Source organism: Oryza brachyantha, chromosome 1 (genome assembly GCF_000231095.2).
Source record: "Oryza brachyantha chromosome 1, ObraRS2, whole genome shotgun sequence".
NCBI classification, from domain to species: Eukaryota; Viridiplantae; Streptophyta; class Magnoliopsida; order Poales; family Poaceae; genus Oryza; species Oryza brachyantha.
Window position 1 is genome coordinate 20,251,658 of NC_023163.2, and position 18,028 is coordinate 20,269,685.

The 18,028-nt window shown below is 41.5% G+C and overlaps 1 protein-coding gene across 1 annotated transcript; it reads left to right on the plus strand.

Moving 5' to 3' along the window:
• The first annotated feature begins 17,237 nt into the window (after positions 1-17,237).
• On the plus strand, positions 17,238-18,028 carry LOC102713233. The gene has a single exon (XM_040529637.1). It carries the CDS (start codon positions 17,373-17,375, stop codon positions 17,847-17,849), a length of 477 nt encoding a protein of 158 aa, XP_040385571.1. The 5' UTR covers positions 17,238-17,372; the 3' UTR covers positions 17,850-18,028.

Below are 18,028 nucleotides of genomic sequence, written 5' to 3' on the forward strand. Positions count from 1 at the left end.
ACTCTGACACTTGCTCTGGTGGGGGAAAAATTAAGCAAGGCTGAGTACCAACCACCGTACTCAACAAGTAACACCCAAGAGCAGGGGGAATAATGAATGCAATAGGGTAACAAGGATAGGCTAAGGTTAACTTGCATAAAGCGGCAGTAATTTAGCAAATCAGTAGATAAAATAGATTGAAATAAAAGTAAAGTAAACATTTAAAATAATCATCCACTGTCCAACGTTACACCACGTTGCAACAGGCCCAAACCATTGTCCAGCGTTACACCACACTGCAACAGGGTCAACCCTCTGTCCAACGTTAAACCACGTTACGACAGACCCAAACCACTGCCAACGTTACGCCACGTTGCGCAGGGTCAAACCAGTTCCAAGATTGATCAGGTTATTAATGGTTCAACTAATCCCAGTGAATCTGTCAGTTCGCCCATTAACCGCAGGCACGACTATTCGAATAGTTTTACTCTGCAGAGGTGTACAACTTTACCCACAAGACATGGCTCCAAGCATGTTACCATGCCCCAACGTATCACCACGATACCTCAGTACAGAAACCATGATAAGACCTTTCACCTAACCCTCCCTAGACAATCGCACCGCACTTCAGGTTTCACCCCCTCCTTTACACCAAGTCGGGCAGTCCCCTCTTGTGCCTTGGTGAATCCGGAAGCAGTAGAGGCTTTCGTTACACCACGATTGCCCGTCCATACTCCATCACGCTCACCCTTGGCTTGGTACGTCAAATAGGGACAAGCTAGATTATGAGTCTCACCGTTGCCCATTCTGGCTTGTGGTTAGTACGTGTAAGACTTTTAGGGTTTCCTGAGAACCGGTCCTTAATTGCCATGGGCACGACTTTCAAAACCATGCACCCACAGCCCACCATAAGTAATATTTTAGTTGTTATTAATCCACATCGGGAGATTAATAATGATTACAACCATTAAAGGTCTATCAAAGTTTAATCAATAATCAAATAATAATTGGTGAGCTAGTTGAACTAAGCATGGCTAAGCATTGACTAACCCTAATTCTAGTCAAATTAACCCTAGGATGACAATAATAAATGGGTGGGAATCAACGGATATATTGCTAAATGTTCAATAGGTAAATAAAGTAAATAGATTTGCATAAAACAATGCATGTTTGAATGTAAAGCGAGGAATTTTATAAACATAGGTTCAATATGATCAAAGAAGGGTGCCACTTGCCTTGCTTAGGCCCACGAGGAACTTCGGCGACGACTTCGAGAACGAACGGCGCTGTGACGGGGGAAAAACCTACGACAAACAAGACAAAACAAACAAAGCATGCTATAAAACTACTGAAGCAGAGAAAGAAACTATTTTTAATGGATTCTTGGCATTTTTCTGGATTTAATAAAACTTGAATGGACCTATACGGAGACTACATGAATTACTTATGAATTTTAGAAGTTTTCTGGGTTTTTTTAACTAAACAGAAAAGTCCTAAATCAATTATTGCGCAATTAATGGGGCTACTGATGTCAGCGGAGGGGAGGTGGCGCGCCGACAGGTGGGGACCACTGTCGGTGAGAGAAAGGGGAAGTGGGCGGCTGACAGCTGGGCCCCACGGGAGGAGAGAGGGAGGAGGGCCGGCTAGCGGGTACCAGGTGGGCCACAGGGTGAGGGAGAGAGGGTGAGGCCGACGGGTGGGGCCCGTCAGTCAGAGAGGAGAGCAGGGGAGCGGGGAGGGGTGCTCGGCCGACGGCGGCAACCGGTGGGCGGCGACAGCGGCGGCGCACGACGACGGCGCTCGGCGCGGAGCGACGATAACATGAAACCAAATATGTATAGAGAGTTATGGGCACGTGATCTCTGCAAAAAGAAGTATATATGCAAGCATGAGGATGCCACGCGAGCGAGCGAGCGAGCAAGCTCGTAAGGTTCTCTAGTTCTCTCTTGCATCATTGCTCAATTGGCTAAGATACCATTCACACTTATAAGGAGGTCTATGTCTCATAGAATAAATAATGTGGGGCTAAAGTTCACGTGCATGTTTTTTATGAGTTGAGCTTTTAAGATTTTCTTAGTAATTATTTCTCCTATGGATATGCCAAAAATACAATTCCAACAAAATTTTGTAGCAGATGCAAGAGTTCTTTCTCCTAACATATGCTGTTAACAGCTACTATGTACGTGTGGAGCACAGAGTAAAACACAGTTGTAGTATGTAGGTGCGTTACATGCATGGATAATCTAGAAAGCATGCAAAGAAGGAGCAGCAACTAGCTCATGTCAATCGCAAAAAAGAAGGCCAGCATGACCAAATTGCCATGTCGGGCCTGATCAGAATAATACTATGGCCCCTTGAATTGGGGCTAACAAATTAATTGATGTAACTATCTCCTTGGAAAACTAAGTCCTCGTTTAGTTAAATCATCACATCGGATATACGGACATAATTTTAAGTATTAAACGTAGTCCAATTATAAAACAAATTATAGATTCCGCCAAGAAATTGCGGGACGAATCTTTTAAGCCTATCAATCCACCATTAACATATACTGTAGCACTTATAGCTAATCATGAACTAATTAGACTTAAAGATTTGTCTCACTATTTCCTTCGTAACTTTATAATTAGTTCCTCCATAATTGTGTATAGTTTTAATATTTATGTATATTTAGTGATCAATTTAGATGTTCAAATTTTCGATGCGATGTTTTTGAAAAAAAATTTAGGAACTAAGCAGGGCATAAGCTGGTTACGCTTCGCCCGCAACTAACTCACACGTTTGCAGGGCCCCGTCTGGACTCTTGACCTACAATTCTTCGGTCACATAGATAGACTCTCTTTCATCTTTCTTTGATGATGCGTGCCACAAAACTAAGTTGGTGTTTAGTTGCCAAAAATTTTTGGCAAAAATATCACATTGAACGTTTGGTCGGATGTCGAAAGGGGTTTTTGGACACAAATAAAAAAACGAATCTCACGGCTAGCCTAGAAACCGCGAGACGAATCTTTTGAGCCTAATTAATCCGTCATTAGCACATGTTGGTTACTGTAGCACTTATGGCTAATCATGGACTAATTAGGCTTAAAAGATTCGTCTCAAGATTTCTTCCATAACTGTATAATTAATTTTTTGGTTCATCTATGTTTAATGCTTTATTTAGATGTCCAAAAATTTGATATGATGTTTTTAAAAAAATATTTTGGAACTAAACAAGGACCAAGACCACTCATTCTTATTATTAGTTTACTTGTATTATCCTCGAAACTCGGCGTATTCACAAGTAGTATAAACTAATGCGGAAAAGAAGGGTCGCTATCTTGATTCTAGTTTGCTCGCTCAAATATTTCTAGCTCAATCAGCCTCACACCGCAGAAGTCGTGCCTCCTAACGGGCAACATGAACAGGTCGCCCGTTGATCGTGCGATGCAACAAACCCCTAACGTCTTTGATGGAAGTAAACAAGTATTGGGGTGGTTTTATAGTAACACAGATGCTATAAAACGGTATAGACTAAAACGTGGATATACATATACCAAATCTAATACCAAAGTATCATACCTATACCACTACAGTGTCTTCCCATGACCATATCTTAATTGGGAATAGGAACTTTTCGAAGTCTTGGCCACAAGTTATAAACCGCACGTACATGTATGACGGGTGTAATTATTACGCATGCACAGTAAGATAGACTAAAATATCCAGGAGAGAACCAAGCACTCACAGGTGTTATTGCTACACACATACTAGTACGTATGTATTCGCCAGATCCACGACGGCACGATCGATCGACCCCATGCCCACTACGATACATACAAAACCACTCCCTTTCCCCGCAGTTATCCTAAGCGTACGCCCGTCAGCCTCAGCATGACAAGGTTGACCGTGACGCGAGGTGCGCGCGCGTACGCTCGAGCTACCGCGCTAGCTAGGCCGGGCTGCGTTCCACGGCCGCGACACCGATGGATCAATCGATCGGCGTCACGGGCGCGCACCGTGCGCCCGCCTGCGACTTTTGGAGTTCGGTTAACCACTACCGAGGCGAGGCCGGCCCGGCCGATCGATCGCCGTCGTGATCCGGCTGTCCCCCTCGCGCCCGCCCGCCCGGAAGGACGCCGCGCCCGATCGAGTCGCGGACCCTGCTCTCGTGGCGCGCGATCGCGATCGCGGTGTGGGGGGGGGGGGGGGGGGGGGGGGCGCTATCTGTCTCGCCGTCTCGCGCGGCGCCGGGCCGGTGATGTACGCGCGCGCGCGCTGTGACACGCTGTGATGCAAGCGCAGTAGATAGAGGGGCGAAGCGAACCGTGAGTCGTACGTACGTCCTGCGCGCCCCGCCCCGGCCCCGTCGGCCGCGCGCGCGCGCGCACCGGTAAATCCGCCGCACCGAAACAGTCTTGCACGGCTAGCCAGCCAGCTAGCCGGCACGCCGATCTCTCCATCGATCGAGCATTCGAGCGTGACATCCGCCGAACCGTACCCCTAGAGCGCACCTAGCCGAGATGACCCCACGCGGGTACAGCAGTCACGTACAGCAGCAGCTAGCTGGCTAGCAGTAAAACTAGCAATACCTCTATCCTAATATATAAATTTGATGTTATTTAACATATATTAAAATCAAGAAAACAACTATATATTCCTTACTAAATGAGAAGTAAAATTAGCAGGGGTACAAAAGGTTGAAATAAAAAATGTAAATAAGAAGTGATAGATAGAATAAGTATTGGTACGATGGGCATTTTTATATTTTAATATAAGATTTAAATTACAGAAATATTAATATTTTGTAAGGAAGTGGCTAACACTGCGGTAGTAGGCTATTAGTGGCAGCGTCGTCGTACATAGGCAACCCACGCGTGTTCTGATACTAACCGATCGAGTACTAGGCGACAGTTGGTATGTATACTGAGGCCTGGCTTAGTTTCTAAAATATTTTTCTAAAAACATCATATCAAATCTTTGGACACCTAAATAAAGCATTAAATATATATAAACATTAAAACTAATTACACAGTTATAGAAGAAATCGTGAGATGAATCTTTTGAGTCTAATTAGGACATGATTAGCCATAAGTGCTACAGTAACCAACATATGCTAATGACGAATTAATTAGACTCAAAAGATTCGTCTCGCGGTTTCCAGGCGAAATCTGAAATTTGTTTTTCCATTCGTGTCCGCAAACCCCTTACGACATTCGATCAAACGTTCGATGTAACCCATTTAACAAAAATTTTTGCCAATTACACGACCCCTTAGGTTTGTGCCTACTCGCGTTAGGTTCCATCGGAATGAGTAGCCGGCCAGGCAGCTCTCGCCCCGTTTGGGTTCAATTCAAACTGCCCGTTCCATGCCTTTTCCTTTCGTTCCCCAATCACACGTACGTGAAGAGAAGGGCGTGCACGCAAGACATGTTTACCACGAATGACAAGCCACGAGTGACGACCGCATGGGCACCTAAGCTACACTAGCTAGGTTTGGCAAACGTATAGTAGCACTAGCACTATCCTGCGCCCGAGCCACTCGTTCGCCCGGCCATTTATTGATCGACGCCAATCGATCGGGCGATCGAGCGGATTAAGCCTCAGCAATCAACTCTAACCTTTGTACTTATCAGGCGCTGATTAAGCGCGGCGACATACGAGAAAGTGTCAAACTGGTGTGTGTATCAAGTTTAGCAAACTACTGCCGTCGTTCCCTATTATATGAGATTTTGACTATCTATTTTTAATGTTTATCTATTTCTAATGTTTGATTATTCATCTTGTTGAAAAAATTTTGAAAATATTATTTAGTTTGTTTATTATTAAATGTAGTTTAAGTATTACTTATAAAATTTTATATTTGCACTGAACTTTTGAATAAGATGAGTGGTCAAATATTACAAACAGAAAGTTAAAATCTCATATAACGTGGGACTGAGGGATTAGCAACTGGGATGTAATTTCGGCCTACTGTTCATCACGCGCGGCATAATCGCCTAGCTTCAATCCTACACCAACACTATCAGCATTAGTTAAAAAAATGAGTTTTTTTTGGTTGATTATCTACTTGACCCGGTACGGTGATGGATGGATTCTCCGTCCTCTCTTCTCGATTGTTTCGGTTGTGGGAGGCATGCATGCAACTGGGGCTCTCTCTGGAAGCTTTAGCTTTTACCAAGTAGCACTAGTCTAGTAGAGAAACTTTATTAACTTGATGCTTGCACGGCATGAAACAATCAACAATAGGGGAATAGTTTATTGCAAATGGCTTGACTAGCTTGATGTGGTTAGAAAGAACTAACTCGGTCAAACCAGCTGGCTCTTGGACCGCCAACATGAGCATGATGGCATGCATACGTACGTAAGGCATGGTTGTTGTCTCCACTGGAAACATATATTGCTTTTAGTCTCGCTCCTTGTTTGTATAAATACGTTTGTCTTTTACAGATAGGTAAGTACTTACTTAATTTCCAAGGGTTATTTCCAGAGTCACAAATACACAAATGGTCCAGGCTATTGCTTCAAGCCAGGCTTTATCTCTGCTAGCTAGAGGCTCAACTTAATTATCACATCTACGTATTCAAACAAAACACCATGTGCTGTTGTGTGTTGATAAAATTGTCACCTTGAGGGTACTATACTACTAGTAGTACTTAATTCCAGTCTGCCACCTGTGACAGAGAGCTACAGTATTCAACGACAGGTACTGCTCTCTTCATCCTAAAATAAACCAATTTTTCATTTTTTACTTATAATTTTTAACTCTTCGTCTTATTTAAATTTTTTTGTGATTGATATTTTTGTTTTTATTAGATGATAAATCATGAATAGTACTTTACGTGTGACTAATTTTTTTCTAATTTCCTGAAAGTTTTTCAAATAAGATGGATGGTCAAACGTTGGACACAGAAACCAAAGAATTGGTTTTTTTGACAGAAGAATAAGTACTCACACATTGCCATATTTTTCCAGCGACCACGTTCCGATACCGTCGTCAAAGGAGCCCAAGGCCAAACCGTCAAAATGTCTCGGTTTCACCGTGCATGCCTTTCACTTTTCCGACTAGAACCGCCAACTTGACTCGGTCGTAATCCTGGCCCTAACCTTTGTCCAAAGGTGCTTAAAATTGCATTGCATGCAACTACATATCCAACCAATGCATGTATACATGTATGCAAGTGGTGGACTCTGATCGATAGGCTGTTACAACTCCCATTTCCAATCCCCAAGTCTCTGCCCCCACCGAGAAAACATGCATGATGTGGAGAAAGGGGTAGCTGAAAGTGATCTCTAGGCGGCCACATCAAAACCTGGCTTTTCGACTCTGAGGCATGCTTTCTCTCTCTGTCCAGAAAGTGATCGATCTGAGTTGGGGTGTTGGAAGAACTGCTGGCCAATACACTGTCCTACACTGGTCTACGGCATGCCCCAGCCTTTTGGTCAAGATTTGTTTGGATCTCATCTAGTTTGAGGTGATAATGCATTAGAGCAATTTCAATAGTATAGCCAACTTGAAAAATAGAAACATGCACGTAAAAAAAGAAAGTTAGCCCCTTGTTTGTTTGTGAACACGGCCTGAATGTTACTCACTCAGTGTCTCCGTTCCAAATAAAGTTATTTTTGTCGTCCATTCGTTATTATAAAATATAATCATTTCTCGAGCTAACTTATCGTTTCAACCAAATATAATCATTATTCATTTTAATTTTCTCATCTACATTCTCTTTTTAAGCAATCATAATATTTCTCAAATTATTCGCACATACTTTTTAATCCCCATGCTTATCTCTAAAAATAATTATATTTTAGAATAGACGGAGTATAGCTCTCAGGTTAGTAAGTGTGGGATATCGATACAGCGAATAAGTTATCTAAACCTCCTCATTTTCCACGTGCACGCTTTTCGAGCTGTTAAACGATGTATTTTTTTGCAAAAAGTTTCTATAGGAAAGTTGTTTTAAATAATCATATCAATCTATTTATATTTTTTACAAAAATTTTCTATAGGAAAGTTGTTTTAAATAATCATATTAATCTACTTTATATGTTTTCATAATTAATATTTAATTAATTATGTACTAATATATTACCATGTTCTCATATTAATCTACTTTATATGCTTTCATATTAATCTACTCTATTACTATGTTTTTCGCGCAGGATAACTAACCCCCTTTTCCTCGCTGCCGAACACGACCATTATGGTACAGCAGCACTACACATGAGTGGGAGCAAAGACCATTTCAGTAGTGACATAAACCATCATCAAGGAAGCCAAACGACATATTTATGCATGAAAAATAATTTATAATTAAAGCTTTTATATATGTATTCTTATAAATCTAAAATCAAAGGTTGAAAAATAAGCCACACGATAAAAATACCCTATATTCAACTCAAAATTTAAGGCTGAAAATTTTAATTTTGACTTATAGCATAACCAGAAACAAAATGGTATGGTTGATTTATTGCCTTTCTTTAGACTAGCTAATGTCAAACTGGCATGCATCCATTACTTGTGAAGCCCTATGCATATAACACTGAATTCATTGTTCATCCGCCCCATGTCGAACGTATACTAATCAACATTGTTATATATATGATGGCTTTATACGATGTTGGTACGATGAAATGTTCCTATTCTAATTGGGTTTTAGGGTCCATAAACACCGTTATGTTTCTTTTCTGGCCTCTGTGCCGTCACGTTTGATTGTATGAGATCGGAAGAAAAGATCGGATATGTTGTATTTGTACTAATATACTAGTTGTAGATTAGGGCCCTTTAGAAAAGCCAAACGGTATATTTGCAAACGAAAAATAAGTTATCAATAAAAATTTTATATATGTGTTTTTAGATATCTAAAAGCATTGGCTGAAAATAAACTTTTGATAAAAAAATCTCCTAAAATCAACTTTAAAATTAAGGTTAAAAATTTAAACTTTAATTTATAAATATAAGTAAAAGTGAAACTACGAGGGTGCAGTAGTGCATGCATCCAATCAGCAGTATAATCTTGAATTACACTATCTCCCTGCCGGATGTATAATACCTGTGAAAACTAAGGGGCTGTATTTGTCAAAGATCGTTAGGAGGAGTGGACTGAGCACTGACCATGCAGAGTTTTATAGGGGTGGCAGGTGAATGGTGTTTATTCCAAAATATAGGTTTGTTGGGGCCCTTTTGACTCGCCTTCCTGATCTGCTGGTAAGGATGAGCATAAATATTTTACACGTAAAAGGCACCTTGTATTTTTATTCTCTTTTCTTCCTTCCTAGGGTCGCAGAGAATCTTCCCACAAAAGTTATCACGCAACCCCGTTCACACTTCTCCACTGCGAGGGGGCCCTCCAATGATTACCTGTATGCTTAGCGTACATAAACTTTGAAGATTGGAGACTTGATGAGATAGAGCGTCAAAACGAGATATCAATGTTTTTTTCCTCTGTGGACGTATGTCACGTATCTCTGAAAATGCATCTTCATGTCCCTTTCTCAAACACCGCCGACTCTGCATAAGGGATCATTGTTATGGTATATTTATAAATAAGAAATAATTTATTAATAAAACTTATATATTCTTATTAATTTTTTAAAAAAGTAAAAAAGTAAACTATGACAAATAAATCTAAAATCAACTCTAAATTTATAGTTATAAATTTAAATTTTGATTTATAAGAATAAATAGTACTCCCTCCATATTTTTTATGTATGACACCATTAACTTTTAAAACCACGTTTGACCATTCGTCTTATTCAAAATTTATATCAAATATGCAAAATTATAAAACATAATTAAATTTTCTATAATAATAAATCATATTATAACAAAATAATTAATAATTATATAATTTTTTTAATAAGACGAATGGTCAATGGTGGATCTAAAAGTCAATGGCGTCATATAAAAAAATATAGAGGGAGTATAAGCTAAAAGACGACGTTAGGGATGGTGCAGGTTAGCTTATTGAGATGTCACTCAACTGTTTCCCTTTATGCATGTCCTATGTCTGGAATGTCGTAACGCTATGAACACTGGACTCGTCCACGATCGATTTCAATGGTAGCTCCATGCTGCCTCGTCAAGAATTTGTAGAAAACTACACTGTGTTCGGAAGCAGGGCATCTGGGGGCACACAACCTGCATCTTTTTTATCAAAGGGTGTTTAGTTGGTGAAATAAAAATTTTTGCATGTCACATTAGATGTTTGATCGGATGTCGTAAGGGGTTTTTGGACATGAATAAAAAAACGAATTTCATTGCTAGCCTGTAAACTGTGAGACGATTTTTTTTAGCCTAATTAATTCATCATTAACACATGTGGGTTACTGTAGCACTTATGGCTAATCACGTACTAATTAGGCTCAAAAGATCCGTCTCACGATTTCTCAAGTAACTGTACAATTAGTTTTTTATTTTTATCTATATTTAATACTCTATTTAGGTGTCAAAGATTCGATGTGATGTTTTTGGGTGAAAATTTTTGGAACTAAACAGCCCATTAGTGTCGCCAGGATAAATTAAACCGTCATCAGGGTCAAAAGCGGTCGATCGTCCAGGGTCCGGGCGCTGTGCTCGGGCCCCCCATGTACGTGAAAAACCTTTGCGATCCCACACCTGTTCTGCGCCAACCAACCAGCAACACGGTGTCGCGTATCAGCCGCCGCCGGTCAAGCCGGAGGAGCTTCCGGCCGAGCCGCCACCGGTTCCCGTTTCCACGCCAGGAACGCCCGGAAACCTAGGCGACAACGCGTCCCGGCCAGCGCCGCGACGCCGTGCGTGCATGTGCGGCCTGCGCGCGGGCCAACCACGACGAGGCATATGCATCTATGCAGAGGAGCGGAACGACGGTGTCAACGCACTGCGTGTTCAGCGTTTGCGAGCAACGTAGCTTTTTCTTAGGCTTATACGCCTAAAATCAAATTTTTAGTCTTAAAGTTGAATTTATTTTATATTTTTAACCGAAATTTATTTTTTAGGCTTTAAAATAGCTAAGAATATATATGCAAAGGTTTAATTCATAAATTATTTTTTATTTATAAACCACCACCTTGGATTCTTTGGCCAGGGGAATGAATGATTGGATGAGTAGTGCAGTACTCTGTGCTACTAGTGGCAGCAGCCTGCAATGCACCCCGCATGGTCAGTGTGGTCAGTTTGCAGTTTGCACCGGAAAAGAGGGAGTTGAAGGAGAGATCCCTGCGTCCGCCTCCATCGTTCTTGTTTGTTCGCTTCGCTCTGCGTGCATCAGCCTCTGGCATGGGGAATATCTCCTCGAAGCGTCAGATCGATCGGCACGTAGGCTCACGGTCACGGCGGGAGGCTTCGGGAGTTTCTTTTGTTTACTCTGCTGCTTTCCTTGATGGTGGTTATGGGCAACGGGATTGGGTAGTGTGGTCCAAGAGAGAGCGAAGTCAAACGCTCGCGTATTTTAGTGTTTGCGGCGTGGTACTTTCATTTTGTTTAAGCGGTGTCTCTCGTCTGGTTGTGTACGTGCTTTTTTAGATTTGAAAACAAACTTTTTGCTTCAATTCGTGGCGCATGTGCAGGAGGAAGTTTGTTCTATTGAAAGGGGACAAACCGGTTATGGATGTCAATGCAAAGTGGTGCCAATGTGTTGTAGGAGCACTTCTAGTCTATTATACTGGCGTTCGTTTCGTGGCTTTTGGTTTCCAGTGAACGGGATACTGCTGCAGTTTTACCGCCATCCCCTGCGCGTAATTACATCTCAAGGGAAAAAAAATAGTAAAACGGGGGCTTATGGAAGCAATGGGAAGTGGCAAGGCGCAAATACACAATAGCTATTATCCACTGTTTAATCACAGCCCATCACTTGAGCAAAGAAAAAGAAAAAAAAAGATGTTCGTGCGATGATAACACATAGCCACCGTGGTATTTGAAAAATAGTAAAAATCTACCGTGGTTCCATGTCCTAGCTTCTTGTTACTTGTGAAGGCAAGTGAGAAATAGGGTGCTTTACTGGATGGGGTATGGGGATATGGGCTAAATTCTTCCGCTTTGTTAAGCAAACTGGTTATTTTGCAGGCTGCAATGGCATGGGCTGGACAGCGTGTTCTATTCAACTGAGCCTAACAGGCGGACATCAGTAAGGCCCATCAGGCAAACGAGAACGAAAAAAATGGGGATGATATTTTTTAGAGCAATTTTACTATTACCAAGAGGTACCACTTTTTTCTGTATAAATTTTGATAACTCTTGATACCTTATTGTTAGGAGATACTAAATTTTACATTAAAATTTTGGTACCTCTCGACACCTATTCAAGGACCATAAAATTGCTTTTTTAAAACCCAAAGTAGGATGACTTTATATTACAAGAGAAAAATAATTATATGGGTTGTGGGAGGTCCACAACAGAATACATGGTGAATTAATAAAAAGTGGGAGTGGGGGAAGGGGGGAAGCACGCCTCTGTCCTAACCCTAGGCTATGTTACATGCATGAATTCGTCCGCATGAGCTCGTGGCATTAGTGTTAGGATGCCCTTCACTCCTCTAGTCCGTCAGATGTTGATCTCCTCGAAGATGTGGTTGATGGGGATGAATTTGCATCCACCTACGGAGCATATACTGATACTAATAAAAAGCGAGAATATATCTCAGAAAGAGACATGACGAACAAAGTTTGTATCTTCTCTTCTCCTGCAAAGGAATCATAGAAACCAGTGTGCGTCCCTGCGATCGATCTGTAAGGCAGGCAGGGCATATATTCGACAGATTGGCCGGATCTCATGCGGCGTGCTTTCGCTATTCAGATGTAAGCGTGTACAATGCACATAGCTGCCTGCCCGTTGGTTTTGCTCAGCTGCTGTGAGTGACACGGTCACACGGCCACGAATCTCCTCGATTCGTTTGTTCCGCCAGCGGTTGGAATTTTCCATCACCGGCCACCGACATCCAGTACTCATTCAGATACATGTAGTGCCAGTCGAGATTGCACTGAGCCCTCTTAGTTCATAATTTTTTTTCCAAAACATCATATTAAATCTTTGAACATCTAAATTGAGTATGAAACATAGATAAAATAAAAAAACAAATTGCATAGTTATGGAAGAAATTATAAGACGAATCTCTTGAGCCTAATTAATCAATGGTTAGTTATAAATGCTACAGTAACCCACATGTGCTAATAACGGATTAATTATGCCCAAAAGATTCGTCATGTGGTTTCCCGTTGAACTGTGGAGTTCGTTTTTTATTCGTATCCAAAAATCATTTTCAATGTTTGGTCAAATATTTAATGTGACACGAAAATTTTATTTTTACTAACTAAACACCCCCGAACCAAGCAGCTGTACGTGCTTATTAGCTCAACCGATTCGATGCTCTGCGTGTGCTTCTCTTTTACTGTTACTTCCAGAATTCCTGAAGGTTTCCAATGCCAGCAAGCTGGCCATGTTGCTAGCCGGTTGTTAGGGAGGGAGGGACGAACATTCGGCGCACGTCCGATTTGACCAGGTCCGTCGGAGGTTCCGAATTTTCGCGACTTCGCCCAAGATTAGGGTCAAGCGTTCAAATGGTTTTTCTTCTTGTGATGGAAACTCGAGAATCGGTTTCCGAATAAAAGAAAATGAAATGGCAACTTGCATTTATTGGTAGTACGCACTGGTCTCAAAATGTTTCAGCCCCATCTTTCTGATTCTAATTATGCTTATAAGTTATAATTTGAATTTAGAGTAGATTTTATAGTCTTTTGTCCTAAATTTATTTTCAACCTTCTCGCTAAGAACACTTGTATAAAGTTTTTATTCATAAAATATTTTTCTATTCTCAAATATATTATTTAGTTTTTTTCTAAATAAAAATCAAACAATCACCCCTGCTTCCCGAACCATTGACTCCGACCGTTGCTTGCCGGCAGCTGCATCAGCTAACGGTTTCCTCACGCTCCACCCCTTTCCTCCTCGGCATCGAAAATATCCGAAATGTGAATCAAACACTAAACAAAATTACAAAAAGGAAAAAGAAACGGTTGGATTACGAAAATAGAAGAGGCGCTAGCTAGTTGCATACTTTTGTCAGTCATTGGTCGAATCAACCCTGTACCGTGTGACATCCATCGGACAAGTTTGAGAAAACTTGACGTCTCTCACCAAGTCGCCAGGCTGAAATTGATTTGGTTTTACTCGGAGTTTGGTTAGAAATGCGACTAAGGTTATGTTTTTTTAACCTTTAGACAAAAGATTATTTAATTTTTTATGATAACTATTTAATGGTGTATATGACAGAATTAGTTATTACAAAGTCAAAGTTTTATTTTAGTAAGGTAAGATGATACTTTTATATATGAACTTTTTTGAAAAGTATATTGTCGAGGAAACATTCAAGAAAAATCCAGGTGAATGAATGCAGACGCCGGCTTCATGGGCCTGTCGTGCTGTGTTAGTCTGTTCCATGACTACATTTTGTGTACTAGCTTGTTTGGAAATAGTAGTTTCATATTTGAAAATTGGAAGGCGAAGGTTTGGCAGGATTTCACAACAAAACATTGGAATCAGTTTATTTCAGTCGGAAATCCTCCAAAACTGTCTTCAAAATTCCTTAAATTAATCTAAAGGAGGCCAGAACTAGTATGGGATAGTTCATTTCGTATGAACTTTGGAGAAAATTTAGCACAAGATAAGTGTCCACTCGTCTCTTCACTGTGTCTCAAATTTCATATGGTTTTCCTATGATGCTATAAAATAAGGAGAAATTATAAATTTACCATTGGTTTAAATCACTATCGTAAAATTGCCTAGAAAATTTCAAAAATATCACTAGATAAATGTCTATCTAGTTAAATCTTTGTAATACAGAAAAAATAACGGCAAATTTATAAAGGTCCAATGTTTTTCTATTAAAATATGTAGACACATCTCCCGTAAAATTCGATGAGGCATAACATTCTATTTGTACATTTGTCCTATTTATTCTTTTTATACTCTGGCATAGGGGTTCAAAAGAAGCCCTAAACCTGAGTCGTGTAGGAAATCCCTTTTAGTAAAATCCACGGCTTGGCTATTTGCAGCAGTACCATTGCATTTTTTTTCTAAACAAACGGACTCACCTCCGCTGAGTGTTATATGGTCGTGTTCTTTTTAGGCGGTTTATTCTCAGTTTTTTCTCTCGATTTTTGCACACAAGTTTTTGAACTGTTAAATGGTAATATTTTTTATAGAAAATTTCTATATAAAAATTCATCCTCTTATATTTTTATGGTATATTTTTAACCTTGCACTGTTAGTTAATTTCATTGTTTGTACATTAAATAGATATAAAAATAAGATAATCATTATCTTTTATCTTTGGTTATTAAAAGAACAGTTATGTGCACACTAACACACTACTGACACAGACAAGAGTCACCTGATCATCAACCTTAGGTGCAGAAAGATTTGACCTCCATTACATAATGTTTACATACCACCAGCTGACGCCTGATGGGAACAACCCCTTGCTCTATCTGCCTAACCCAGCTGTCTAAAAGATCGATCGCGCCAGTCACTGTCACGTTTAGCTGTGTACCACCTGCACTTATACGAAGTAGCAGCATATGAGCCGTTTGCTCCAGCTGCTCAAAGCATCAATCGTTAGCAACCAGAAGAGATCGACAACGACCGTGGCAGATGGACATGTTGGGTTGCATGGTATGGCCGGGGCCTACGGGAATTCTAGACGGGCCAGTCCGCTAGCGAACCGATAACCAACCAGGAGAAATGGGCAAAGGGCCAGTTGAGACTTGAGCAGGCATGTGGGACGCGCCGAATGGATTGATTGCCGCCGCACCTCTAACTCCTCGGCAAACGATTGGTTTTATGCCGCAATGGCACGAATGTAAGCCCTTCTTTTCACTCCGGTTTATATTTATAAATCAAAATTTAAAATTTTTACTATTAAATTTAAAGTTAATTTTAGGTTTTTTCTTATAGTTTATTTTTAGCATTTGTCTGTAGATCAGTAATAGCAGTTATATAAAAATTATTTTTAAAACATATTTTATTTGTAAATATGTTGTTTTGTTTTTCTCTAATAAGCTTACCGGTAACCTTTTTTTTAATGTTTTGGTCCTTGTTTGGAGCCCAAAAATTTGAAAAACAAAACCGTTAAAATCTCATAAGAACATCGTTTGGATTTTTGTAGGCAAACTGAGAGAATTTATGGGACAGCTGCTCCCGGTTGAGTGTTTGAGCCCCTTGACTAGCGGCTATCATCGCGGGTCGAGGTTACCAAAATCACTCCTCTTTTGACCAAACCATTCCATCGATATTCGGTAGTAGAACCCAACAAGCGGGCAAGGATAGATGTGACAGAACTAAAATACGCAGCGAGGAGCCGAGGATTAGAGAGATGAAGGTTAACTGATTTTGAGCTTTTTTTTTACGTAGTTTATTTTACGGCCCTGACTTTTAGAACATGAACTATACATATATGAAATAAATTATTTTTAATTTATTTTTTAATAAATATGTCCTTTAAATTTTTCAATAAAACACAATCAATCACCCTAAAGCTAGGGAAGCATTTTCGTGCAGGCCTGCACGTACGCCCTGCTGTCACGGCCAACCGGGCTCCAGCGGTAGTACAGAAACAGAGTTCAGCAAACAGCACGTAATCAGCGACCGACCGATTGATGATCCAAATCGATTGCTTCTAGAATCCATACTAGTTGTACGATTAGTTTAATTAACATCGGAGATTTATATTAACACGAACTCTAGGTAGTACTAATAAAATAGCCGTATTGTTTACACGGAGATTTATAAAGCTTTTCAGTTGCAGATCAAACCGGCAACGACCCTGAACAGCTGATGGTGAGTTGTACTGGAGTAGCAGCAGCAGCAAGCTCTCGGTTGGCGCGAGCCTTCGACGCCAAGCAGTCTCGAACCGAAGTCTCATCTCATCTCGTATTCTCGTTGAGAGTGCTCGGCGTGTTCAGTTGTGAAAAATTTTGGGTTTGTAGCTCGTATACGTACATTTAAATATTAAACGTAGTGTAATAGTGAGATAAATTTATTAAGATTAATTAATCTATCATTAGCAAATATTTACTGTAACATCATATTGTTAAATCTAGGTACAATTAGACTTAAAAATTCGTCTCGTAATTTACACGTAATTTATGTAATTGTTTTTTACGCATATATTTAATACTCTATGTATGTATGTATCCAAACATTTGATGACAGTATGAAAATCTTTTTTTTAAAACTAAACAGGCCCTAAGTTAAGCGGGCAACCGGCTCGAGACGGTTTCTCCTTTATAAGGTCGGGCCTCGGCGTCCAACCAAGAACCAACCCGGTCGTCGTCTCGTCCCTGCGGTGCACGTCGCGCCTCCCCACGTCTCCGTCCCAGTTAACCCCACTCCGCCCAAGAAGCTTCTTCTTCTGCTACCTGTCGCACGGCGGCGCCCATGGCCGTGGAGGCCGATATAGCGCCGGCGGCTGAGAGCGGTGGCAAGGCGGCGACGGAGGGAGTGAAGCGGCGGGGAGGGTGGGTGAAGAGGATGACGGCGCCGGTGACGAGGAGGCGGGGGCACTACTCGCCCGTGGGCGGCGAGCTGCATGCGGCGGCGGGCGAGGACGAGGGGCCGGAGAGGCGGGGCGGGTGGCTGCGGCGGATGATGCTGCCGCGGGACCAGTGCGTGCACGTGCAGCACCGGCAGCGGTGGTGGAAGCTGCAGGGCGGGGGCGGGTCGGGGTCGTCGTCGAGGCTGGTGGCGGGGCTGTCGCGGTCGCTGCGGTGGAAGGCGACGGCGGGGAGCCTGAGCGGCGGCTGGGCGGCGGCGGCGGCCGACGCCGTGTCGTTCCGCGTGATGTACGTGGTGGAGGCCGTCGTGCTCGGCCTCGCGCTCTCCTGCTTCTTCTGCTGCTGCGGCTGCCAGATATAAAAAAGACTCTGCTCGCCGCCGGCTGGTTGGCTCGGCGCGTTCTTACCCTCATCCATGTATGTAATCATTTTTTTTTTGGTTTATATTTAGTTCGATCGTGTTGTAAATCTGTGCCCTTAATCCCGCACGAAACTGAGATCATCTTACATTAATCGATCGATTGGCGCCCCTTCAGCTGA

Coding starts and splice junctions, on each gene's coding strand:
- LOC102713233 (XM_040529637.1), top strand. CDS start 17,373: ATGGCCGTGGAGGCCGATATAGCGCCGGCGGCTGAGAGCGGTGGCAAG.